Source organism: Microchirus variegatus, assembly GCF_963457635.1.
Source record: "Microchirus variegatus genome assembly, chromosome: 22".
Classification (NCBI taxonomy): domain Eukaryota; kingdom Metazoa; phylum Chordata; class Actinopteri; order Pleuronectiformes; family Soleidae; genus Microchirus; species Microchirus variegatus.
In genome coordinates, this window is record NC_139823.1 from 12,890,455 (window position 1) to 12,902,965 (window position 12,511).

The 12,511-nt window shown below is 40.1% G+C and overlaps 1 protein-coding gene across 1 annotated transcript in view; it reads left to right on the forward strand.

Annotated features, from left to right (window-relative positions):
- LOC310943016 (partitioning defective 3 homolog B-like) overlaps positions 1-6,202 on the forward strand; it is a 179,838-nt gene extending 173,636 nt beyond the window's left edge. The window contains exons 25-27 of the mRNA XM_083908497.1: positions 4,617-4,841; positions 5,909-6,052; positions 6,136-6,202. Of these exons, the coding sequence (XP_083764623.1) occupies positions 4,617-4,841; positions 5,909-6,023 (340 nt within the window). The 3' untranslated portion in view covers positions 6,024-6,052; positions 6,136-6,202. The remainder of the gene's footprint in view (positions 1-4,616; positions 4,842-5,908; positions 6,053-6,135) is intronic.
- The last annotated feature ends 6,309 nt before the right edge of the window (positions 6,203-12,511 follow it).

The window sequence follows — 12,511 nt, forward strand, 5'->3', positions numbered from 1 at the left end:
CCAAAAACTGACAAATGTTTAAGACGTCTACTTCCAGGAAGTAAGTTTTGACTTTCACGTCAAACTAAGGGTGAATTCCAATTCCATCTTAACCCTCAATCTCAAAAATGCGTGCTCCCGCTAGTGCAAGTGCTGTCCCGATTCTCAGAAAAATTAAGTTGAGGGGCAAGTTTAAGGGCTGTATCGCCCTCAATATTGAGATTTTCCGAGACCACCCTTGAGAGCAATTGCTACCCAGAATGCATTGCGTGTTTTGACATAACAAAAGATGGCGTCGAAAGCAGCGAAACGAGTACGCTACAAATTAAATATTTTCTTTGTTTAATAGAGATATAAAAATTATGAAAACCATTGTATTATCTTAGTTTAGGCCCATATTATGGATTACTGACGTCATTGTTGCGTAACATTTATTTTTCATTTTACGATCTTTTGTCAATAGCCGATAACAAGCGATCGTTTGCTATCGTTTACTTTTCAATAAGCCGTGGTGTGTGGTAACTGTCAGGTGAATATGTCTGTGGTTGTGGGATTTGTATGAGTATCATCTTATAACTAACTGACAACCTAATAACTTGACTGACAAACGGATCGTAATAAATAATCGTAAATGTGTTCTTCTTCTTGCTTTTTTGGAGTTGACAGACTGGACGCAGCTTTCGCGTTATTCTGCCCCCCACAGTCTGAAGACGTATCTGCATTTAAGGGTGTCCCATTTCTAAGTGACTAAATAACCCTCAACACTTGGTTTTGAGGGCCAGTTAAGATTAAGGGTTGAGCTCGAGGGTTAATATAGGAATTGGAATTGGCCCTAAGTCTCCCGTTCATTCTTGTATCTTGGTTTTTACAATTGTAAGAGTGCCAGGTATTTTTGCTCTCATTGATTGATTACATCTGTTTCTAACTTGTTATCTTACACACACACACACACACACACAGAGACAGACACACACACACTGTGCACAGACACACACCACCAGAATCCTCATATGGTCTTAACTCCTCTCCAGCTGTGCACCAATTTGCCTCCTCCAGAGTATGTGGGGTTTGAGAGAGGATGATTACAGAGCTAACCCTGTATATAGGCAAAGTGTGTGTGTGTGTGTTTGGGCTCCCACCGTATATCTACATCAGAGTTTCATTTTACATCCAATGCTGCCTTTTTGTGTGTCTGTGTGTGTGTGTGTCTGTGTGTGTGTAATGTGTTCCCATCCTCATTACCCCTGTAATCCCCAGCTGCTGTGCAGTACTCACTGGGTTCCTGGAGGGAGAATTCCAAACTTGCCAAAGGATTTACAGCACATTCCCATTGGATTCCTGCTCCATTCCCAATATGGAAGCTCTCCAAGACTCCGGGGGCCACAGCTAATGATTATTTTTTCAATATTTGTCAGCGTGTTAATTGTTTTGATTTTTAATCAAAAACCTATTTGAATGCCAGAAAATTGGGGGGAAATGGCCACTGTGACAGTACACATTTACATAAATTGAACATTTAGCAAGTAAAAAGTGGACTTTCTTATTTCATAAATTGGTTTCACTATTTATTGATAATTAAAAGTGTTAGTAATTAGTATTATTCCAATTATTTGAGTCCAGTTTTTTTTTTTTACACAGCAAATGAAACTGTTAAACGCTCGTCCCTGCAGACGTCCAACAAACTGTCAACATGAACCAGATGTCTTCACACTTGATTTACAGAGTATCAGTGTTTGCCTACCACTGCAAAAGCAGTTTGGAGACGGGGGGGCATGAAATCATGAGCAGCTAAGGCAACACTCACATAATTCATTAGAGTCAGATTAATAACCAACCAGCAGTGTTAAATACACGGAATGAGTCTTTTTTTAAACCTTTTAAGCCCAACTTATACTCCTGTGCTCTACGTAGGTTATGGAGACCCGTCTACATCACCAGAGAGCCTGTCGGAGAGCCTCTGCGTCTTCTCCGGCTGCACTAAATATTTTTTAAGTGTCTGTCACTCCGTCAAGGGACAACGGAGACGGCAAGGGCTGCGATTGGCCCTCAGGACATGCTCACAGTGCGCACCGAGCGTCCACAGAGGCGGAGCTGATCACCGCCGACAACGTCGCTGCCAAACTATAAATACGTCATATCTTAATACACACAGCACATGTTTAGACTCTAAATGGCTAATTTCTCGCCTCAAATTATCTTAAAACTGCGTTCCGGGACACAGAAAAGTGAGAAACGGCAACTGTTTCAACAGCAGCCATTTCTCACTGTAGCCAAAAGCACAACAACCTTGCGTAGCGACCCCTACTGATCGGGAGGGAAATTGCAGTGCGTATCTGTATCCGTCACTACGACGGAGAAGTATGAAGGCTCGAGGGGTCTCCGTGGTTACGCAGTCGGAGAAATATAACGTGGCCTTTACTCCTGCTTGTTTCTTACTTTCATCTCATTTTCTCCTCCTTTGCTTCTCAATGTCACTCCTTCGTCTTCCCCTGTCTTCTCTCTTTCTCCCTCCCGTCTTCAAGTTGTCTCGTCAGGCTCTGTTTACAGGCTTGTTACTAATAAATTGTTTTTGTCAGGTTTCGTTTCGAGAAAAAGTAACATCTTCCTAATTTGGTAAAAAGTGATTGAAAGCGTCAAAACAGCAACAAATCACGTTGAAGAGAAGCTTTCAAGGAGAAGTTGATAATATACAGTTTATTTTCTCCTTTGAGTGTCTTCATTGCCTCATAACCTCTTTTTCAAATATTTGTTTTTGTATCTCCACCTCCACCATCTCTGTCCTGCCCTGCCCTTCTTCACCTCCCCTGTCACTTCTCCACCACTCTTTGACGCTCTCATCTCCGATTTAGATTTACTGCCGCGACTGTGTGGCTGAGTGACACGTTGACATGGCTGATATGTGCGCAGGTATACAGACGCTGTCCTCCAGACAGACTTTGTAGCCGGTGAATGTCCAAAAACAGAGAAAGCGAGAGGACATGTGGGACAGCTGGCTCGCCGACATGTCGGGGCAGAAGACGAGCAGACAAAACGGCTGTGACTGTCACGAAACGGAGACATTTGAGACTTACCCACAATGAGTGTAGACGAAGAAGTAAAACCAGAGGACAAGGTGACACGTAGGTTTGAGGGATGAAGTGACAGCAGCAGCAGAAATATAATGTCCTCACAAACATATACACTCGCCATCATGGCGCGTATGGAGACACCAGGGAAGAAGCAGACACCCCAAACATGACGGGCATGTCGTTAGTTAGTCACTGTCCACTCATGACCACCCAAATCGCCACACACACACACACACAGGCGTCAGCATGGAGACCACCAGCGCTCAGCGTCTGTGTGTGTGTGTGTGTGTATGTGAGGATTTATGGATATTTGTTTGAGTCAGTCGCTCTGTCTCCATGGTCGCCTTTACACTACCGTTCAAAAGTTTGGGGTCACCTAGACAATTTTTTTGTGTGTTTTCCATTAAACGTCACACTTTTATTCATCAAAAGAGTTGCAAAATGAATAGAAAATATAGTCAAGACATTGACCAGACATTGAGAAGAACCAACCAGCAAAACTGTTTTCAGCTGTGCTAACATCATTGCACAAGGGTATTCAAGGGTTTTCTAATCATCCACTAGCCTTATAACGCGATTAACAAACACAATGTACCATTAGAACACTGGAAATGGGCCTCTATGTACATATTCCATTAAAAACCAGACGTTTGCAGCTAGAATAGTCGTTTACCACATTAACAATGTATAAAGTGTATTTCTGATTCATTTAATGTTATATTCATTGGAGGAAAAAAAGTGCTTTTCCTTAAAAAATAAGGACATTTTTAAGTGACCCCAAACTTTTGAATGGTAGAATAGTAAGTATTAAGACAGAAGCTACATTTAAGTCTGTAAAAGAGAGTGAAAGTGTCACGAGGGGGTGAGGGGGGATAGAGAGACACAGAGATAAAATATAATACCTTGTAATGTTAGCTATGTGGACGACATGTTTGTGTACTTGCTTTCCACTGGGCTGAAGACATCAATATATTTTAACAGGACTGGACTGGATTACCACAGCTGTGTGTGTGTGTGGACTGCTATGTGATCTTTGACTGGATGAGTTCTCTCTCTGTGTGTGTGTGTGTGTGTGTGTGTGTGTGTGTGTGTGTGTGTGTGTGTGTGTGTGTGTGTGTGTGTGTGTGTGTGTGTGTGTGTGTGTGTGTGTGTGTGTGTGTGTGTGTGTGTGTGTGTGTGTGTGTGTGTGTGTGTGTGTGTGTGTGTGTGTGTGTGTGTGTGTGTGTGTCAGTCCACCACCAAACGCAGAGTCCAAAACAAGTAGATTTCAGCAGGTTTTCATGAATATTTCAGCCATTTAGTTGACAGTATTAAAATGTCCTCACATTTCCCCGCTCATTAAAATATATTTTCGGCAGTTGCTTTGTGGTCTGTTTTGTTGTGAGTGATTTCGGGCAGAATGAGAGCTTAAAACCGTATCAATTCAGCGGCGACGTGGAGGACAAAACATGTTTATTTCGCTGATTGTCCTCATCGCATTAAGCCAAAAATGAGTGAAGCGTCACTGCAGTCGTTATGACTTTTGAAACTCGTTTGTTTAACTTAACATGTTTTTCCCCTCTTCTGTAGACGGGGTCCATTGGATCCAGCCGAGTACCCGAGTATGCAGCCTTGGTCTGGTCATTACCCTGGACCTCCTCAGAACCCGCAGGGATACCCACAGCCGCCCATGCCCTACACCAACTCCAACGCCCAGTCTGCTCCTTCTTACCCTGGCTTTCCACAGGGCCAGCCCTACCCACGTCCAGGTGACCCTCGGGGCGTTGACCCAGGCTACTACCCTCCTCTCCCCAGGTAATTTGTAGCACATGTAACGCTGGGCACGTTAATGGTGGTTAGCGGTGTCAACGTTAACGCATGATGCATTTCCATGACGACGTGTGACGTCATGTTTATGTGACTCTCGATCATTAAAATGAGTCTCTAAAGTAACGCTAAACTTTAAAAACAGAGGCACAGTCCACAGGTACGCTGGTTATTTGTACCGCTGCTCTTTTCGTTTAATAAACAGTTTGCTCCAGTTCGACTGTAGGTGCGCTAACGGCACTAAAGGAGCTAACGGAGCTAACTGGTAAATGGTGCCGCAGCACGTAAACATGACGTCACACGCCTCTTTTTCTGGTCAGTCGTCAAGGAAACGCCTCATGCATTAACATGCTTTAACGCTGACGCGATAGCCGCCGCTAACCGCTGGTAACCGCTGTTAGATTTAAAATTTAAAAACAGAGGCACACATGATGCATTTCCATGACGACGTGTGACGTCATGTTTATGTGACTCTCGATCATTAAAATGAGTCTCTAAAGTAACGCTAAACTTTAAAAACAGAGGCACAGTCCACAGGTACGCTGGTTATTTGTCGCGCTGCTCTTTGCGTTTAATAAACAGACCGCTCCAGTTCGACTGTAGGCTAACTGGTAAACGGTGCCTCAGACACTAAACATGACGCCACACGGCTCTTTTTCCGGTCAGTCGCCATGGAAACACGTCATGCATTCACGTTGACGCGATAGCCGGTGCTAACCGCTGCTAAACCACTGTTAGATTTACTGGCTATTCAGACTTGTCAACTCCTTTTTGTTTGTCTTTGTTTGTTTTCAGTTTTTATACAGAGGTTTGTAGTCATTTCTTCATTTATGGATCCTTTTATCCAGTTCTTTCCAATGCTTTCTTCTTTTATAGATACTAAAGAAAAGAGGGCTGTTTATTCTATCAGTAGAATATCCTGATACAGGTGTGAGGATGAAATTCTTATAGGTTTTTTGTTGATTAAGAGAAGTGGAAAGAAGGGGCGAGTCGGTGTCGGAGGCTTAAATACAATGGAAAACGATGTGCGCTAACCTTTTTATTTCCTCTCCTAGCTCCCAACAGAGAGGCCCTTTAAGACAGGATGTTCCCCCATCCCCTACCCCTCCCCTCAGGGGACTACGGTACGACACTATGATGCGCGGAACTGGGGGTGGAGGCTACAGGTAGGGTCACTTTGTGGATGAAGACAATCCCAGGTAAATGGAAAACAACATGAAAGTACTTTGTTTTATCTTCTTTATCTGAAAGCCAACAAACCTGAGAATCTTGATTTGCACAGGCACCCGGTGGATCACGATCCAGTCCATAATAGCTTCACTGTGGAGGCAGGGAGACGCCAACAGCAACACCAAACCAACCCAAGACGACAGAAGAGTGCCATGACTGCAGCTGTGTAGATGAATCAGGTCCTGACGTAAAACATGTTGATCGCTTTCTTGTTGTGCAGCTCTGCGTTTCCCTACTTCAGTGATGTATTTTTGAAACCTCTTATTGGTTTTTAATCACCGTCATTATTTTTACAGTGTCCTCTCTGTATTAGAGGAGTCACATAAATACAGTAGCGTGGAGTATTAACAGGGTTTTCAATATTCTCAGACGAAGTCAGTTAAAGCAGAACTTTGCAATTCTGCTCAGTTTTTAGCCTTTTTCTCTTATGTCTAGCGCTTTTTTATCGTCACTGTCGTAAAACCTCATCGCTGACACCTCTTCTGGCCATGGAGCCATGTGCTTAGAGAACAGAATTTATCCCAAAGATATAACAGTTCTCGCCATTCGGAAAAAAAGACCCTCCGATGTTTACTCGCGCGTGGCCCCTTGTTCTCGCTCTTGAGACGATAAACGTCTGAAATAACGCTATAGCTGCCTTTATCTTATAGCCGGTAACCTGGCTTTGAGACGTGTGTGTGTTTGTGTATATGTGTGGTGCCGTAAAGCGATTTGTGTTTCGGCGACCCAAGGTTTTCCCAGACCTCTGATTTTGGGTCGACCGTTCTGTTCTTGCAAGGTTGCTTTTCCGCTGCAAGCCAGTAGGGGGAGTGGAGACGGCCCCTTACCTCCCTAAGCCAAACAGTGACAGGTTAATCTTAAATTATGTGGCCATTAACATACGTTTTTTTTACATTTACAAGCCAAATTTATTAAGACTGAAGCAGAAATATCGCTTTAACATGTCACTATATGACCTTTTTACAGTTTCAATCGATTTAAAGTGCGTTTCAGTGCATCTAACTATTCACATTAAGTGCCAGATTGTGCCTTTGGTGCCAACATCAAGACATGACGACCTTTTACTCAATAAATACAAACAAAAAAACACGGCTACATTCAATATTAATTCAGAGAGAAGAACTGAACCAAGAAGAACGGCTGCAGCAGTGTAATGAAGCAGGATTTTGTTAGTCCACTCCCGAAGATTATCTTCAAAATCATTCGCCTTTTCATCGTAAAACGACAGCGAGGCATCGATCAAGCAATCGGCCGTTTTGAAAGTTTTCAATGCAAGGTTGTTAACAACGTGCATTCTGTTTGGTAAATTGGAATCTTTGGTGGAAAATGTGTCCTTTTGTCCATAAGAGTAAAAGTAAATTTCACAGCGGCGAATGTGACAGTAGCTCGGTACAAAAATTAATAATGGATCACAATTATTTGTGACAATCGCACACAAGGCGAGAGCCTTAATGAAGTACGGCACAGTATCTTGCTTGCTTTTCTTTTTTTTCTTTTATTCGGCATATGTCACTTAAAGGGATACTTCACCGATTTGAATGTGGCTTTGTATTGCTAGAATAGCAGTAGTATTTTTTAGAAAATGTGCTTCCCTCCCTCAGTTTTTCACTGAGTAATAAAAAAAATCTGTTTTCCATTTTCAAAATGTGCCCTACTGTGATGCAAAACACGTCATTTGACTCACAGTAGGGCACATTTGGATAAGGTAAAACAGATTTTTTTTACAAGTCAGGGAAAAACTGAGGGAGGGAAGCACATTTTCTAAAAAATACTACTGCTATTCAAGCAATACAAAGCCACATTCAAATCGGTGAAGTATCCCTTTAATAAAAATGAGTTGCGTCTGAATCTAAAAGCGCGTCAGGCACCGCGCGGCCTCGCAGTTGCTAAATCACAAGTGTCTGTTCATTTCACAAGTGTTATTTGACTGATAGTTGACTTCATTTGAAGTTACCTTTACTTAAATGCGTGATAAACATGGAGCTTTTTGTTTTTTTTGTCATTTCTACTCACTTCATGGAGTTTTCCTTCCTATTTCCCTTCCAACAAATGACAACATGATCCATTGTTTCACACACAAAGCTGTTTCTTTAATGCTGCGTTTACATTCACGCAGAGTAATTACTGATATAAAGACAATATTTGTGTCAAAACATCCACAATTTAATTGTTAGGTGATTGTTTTGCAGTGCTTGGAGCAGGTAGCTGTTACAATAACCACTTTGGTGTTTTCTGTGGTCAGGATGTGAAGGACGCCACGGCGGTGTAGGCGAGAGTTTGGCCGTCAGAGAGAGAGAGAGAGAGCTCATCTCCATTTAGCCACTTATGAAACCATCAATTAAGTGTAACCGCGAGTTGGTGTTTCGCTTTAAAAAAAATTAAATAAATAAAAAATCTCCGTTCCACCCAGCAGTATTACTTTCAAGGGAGATTAAAATGTTTAAAAGATACATTTCAGGATTTGGTGCGTTGCATTTCTGTGTTAGGATGAAATACCACTAAAGGATGAGCGTCGAGGATAATTTGACTGATAGCCGTGCAAAAAGAATGTGAAGTAGAATTTGTCAAAAAACAGCCAATTTATTCTTAGAGTTATGTAGATTTGCAAATAAAAGAAACAAAATAAAGGATGGGTTGAAAGAATTTTGATAAAAACAGGGAAGAGAGACAGGATTAGAAGTGAGAGATTATGTAGAGAAGTAAAATAAATGAGTAATAGATGAGAGGAGGTGAATGAAATTGTAAAAAACAATGCACTGCAAGAACTTTAATGCCTTTAATGCCTTACCATTTGAAAAGATGACAAACCTGGGCGGTGCTTGTTCTGCAGCTGGAGGACGGTTACATGAATGTGCTTGTGTTGACTGAATGTAGTGATTTTGGATATGACTTATAAATAAATATGTGTCTTTTTTTGTAATTGTGACGGTATTTCTGAAAATGGATAAAACACAGTTTAAGGAAACTCAACTCATTTGTTAAATATAAGAGAACTGACACCAGAACAGTTCACGTCCATTGTGATCATTCGCTCTTTTGCTCCGTGCTAACCGTTGACTTTATAGTTTAAAAAATGACGTAGTGAAGTGAAGGTCAGGAAATAGAATATAATAGACACCAAGATATAATATTATCGCGATTTCTAAGTCAAGATGCAATATTATCACAATATTTAAGTCAATATGCGATATTATCGCGATATTTAAGTCAAGATACACTATTATCGCGATATTTAAGTCAAGTGATATGATATTATTGCGATATTTAAGTCAATATACGATATTATCGCAATATTTAAGTCAATATACGATATTATCGCGATATTTAAGTCAATATACGATAACGCGATATTTAAGTTAAGATACAATATTATCGCGATATTTAAGTCAAGTGATACGATATTATTGCGATATCTAACTGAAGATACAATATTATTGAGATATTGAAGTCCAGATACGATAATATCACAATATAAGTTAAGATACGATTATTATTATTATTATTATTATCGCAATATTTAAGTCGAGATACGGTACTATCGCGATATTTAAGACATGATATGATATTGCGATGTTTAAGTCACAATACGATAATACTAAGTATTTGCAGAATCATATATTGTGGGATACTCGCACAACAGCTATGGTGATTTGTATTTGTAACATCAGTTTTTTTTTTTAAAAAAGCATATAATGCCAAAAAAAAAAAGTTGAACTAGTGCAATATTTCACTATACCTTTCACTATACCTTAAATATAATAAAAAAAATTGTCAAAATGAATTTTTTTTTTAATTTGGAGTTTCCAAAAAATTATGAAAAAAATTGCCTATTTCTCACTAGATAACATCGGTAAACTGTTAAACTCTAAATGTTTCCATTTAGCGGGAAAATAAGTGATAAAGCGCACCTCACACCAGTGTGATTGACAGCTGGAGTCTTCCAATAGGAGCCTGGTTGCAGGTGACCGTGTGAATTTCCAGTTTAGAAAAACAGACAGCTTCTATTTTATTGTCCAATCTGTGGTGCCAACATTACAGCAAACTGTATTTTAGCATTTAAATTAAATGTGACACATTTGGTTGTAAACGTCTGCTCGACTCATGAGAGAGTGAGACGTACAGAGGGTGGACATAAGTTACCTTTACTAATTGGCAGCGTTTTTCATTTTTCTACCAACTGAACTTGAACACTTTGGTTAAAAAACAAAGAAAAAAATAAGAGGCAACAAATTAGATGGTTACCATGGAAACGTGCTTGAGGTTAAGCGAGGGAGGTCCACTGGTACCAGCTCAGAGCTGAAAGAATGAGAGGAAATAGAAATGATGAGAAATTGCTGCCTCTGGGGTGGAATGTGAGATTTGAGCACATGCATGTGCAGTTTTTAAAGGTTTTTTTTAACGTCATGTTTAAGTTTTAGCACGGAGCAAGAGGGCTAATGATCTACTCTGGTCAAATGGATGATTTTGGGGTCTATTGCACTTCTTCAATACAGGAAGAACTGATGCAAAGATAGACCGTGTGTCTGAACCGAGGACGGAAGTCGTGGTTGCTCCCAAAAGTGAAACCAAAATGGTTAATAACGTAATATTTTGGTTTCATTTTTGCACAGCTGTAGGAAGCGATCGTCGGATCTTACGATCCAAATGCTGGACGAACAGAACACTGTGAATATTACATAAACGTGTTTTACTGTTAATCCACTTTAGCGTTAGCTCGCAATTCACATAATATACGCTATAAAAACACTTCACAGCAGTTTATTTTTTTTATGTATTTCTTTTCAATGCTAGTCGTCGTCGGCTGGTCAACTGTAGCAAAGATGTACGATGCATAGTTTTGTCTCTATTGTTGTTGTTTTTATCAGATTCAATTCAAGTAGTTTTTTCCCCCCATATTCTACTTGCAATTACCTGAATTGTAGCTTTCAAAATTGGGTAAAATGAACAAGACTTTAAATAGGTAGCGCGGTTAAACGTATTGGGTACGTATAGGTCTTTTCCATAGTACAGAATAAGTTGCACACGATGAAGGTACGAACCAGAAGCCTTGTTTTTTCCGGGCGCTCTGGTACTCAATGAAGGACCCGGGCTACTTAACCTCTCTGTCATAGAAGTATAACATTTTTATTTACACTTGCTTGTATCCAAAAATTTTACAAAATGCATTTTATAATGATAATGTCACAATAATAGCAATGATTTTTACTCTTGTTTTCTTGCATTTTATATTTATGTACATAGCATCTTTTTGCATTAAAATTGTCATTTAAAAAAAAAAAAAAAAAAGTTGTCATATTTTAAGTGTTTTAAACATGTCCTTCCTTTTGTCTTTTTTTTTATTATTATTATTTAAGCCATAGTGCATGCCCAGCACATCTGCTAAGGTTAATTAAATACGAGTCAGGAGAAATTATTTTCCACATGTCCCCCATCGCCCTGCAAGGTGAATCATTAACATTGCCAACACAATTTAGTCCATAATTTAAGCAGCTGATAAATGGTACCTTTTGTGATAAGAGATAGATGTTGGCCCCAAATTAATGCAAGACTAATTATCAATTAGAAAAAGGAGATAAGCTATACTGATTGCAAGTTTTTTTTTTTTACTTTTCTGCCGCAATGCCATCACCTATTTGGTCATATCCCTGCTGTTAATAAGCGTTTAGTCACAGTCTGTAGCTGAAGGTACCTTTTTTTTTTTTTATTATTCATTAGACTCCACGAGTGCTGCAATCACAGAAGTTAGAAGGAACGAGACACTGCTGAGGCCGAGGGAATGTTTTATCAGTCGAGGCTTAATTAGCATGTCCCAGATCTGCAGCCAATGAGGAGAAGAGAGACATTGAATTTTGTTTGCCAAGTTTCTTCTTTTGCACAGCGTTTCAAATGTGTTTTTGTGTTTGTGTGCATGTGTTCAGGTACTCGACATTCACTGTTCTGGTCATAGTTTCCTTGGTGTTTGTGTTAATACGTTTCAGACCTGAGTTCCTCCTCTGCTTTTATTGCACTTGACATTTCTTTCCTTTCTCTTCTCTTGTTGTCAAAACTCCTGACTGATTTTCGCTCGAATGTTTGGATGTTTACTCGCTGAGTCACTGTTAAAATGATGAGGTTTGGATTTCCTCTGACTCGCTTTGTTTCTGGCACGTCCAGGACGATTCATGCAATAGTGATTTTTCAATTGTTTTGTTTTTTTGTCTTTTTGGTTTCTCGCTCTCTAGGGGTCGCCACAGCAGATCACATTATTTTTCAGTGATATTCAGCATATTTGACTTGGTAGAGACTTTTTATGTTGGATTCCCCCATCCTGACGCCATCCTCCCATTTATCTGGGCTCGGAACCCGGCACTATAGTTAACTGACTGAGCTTACACTATTGTACGGTACCTATTTTTTCACCTTTCCATTAAGAATAGTACCAAAATAAC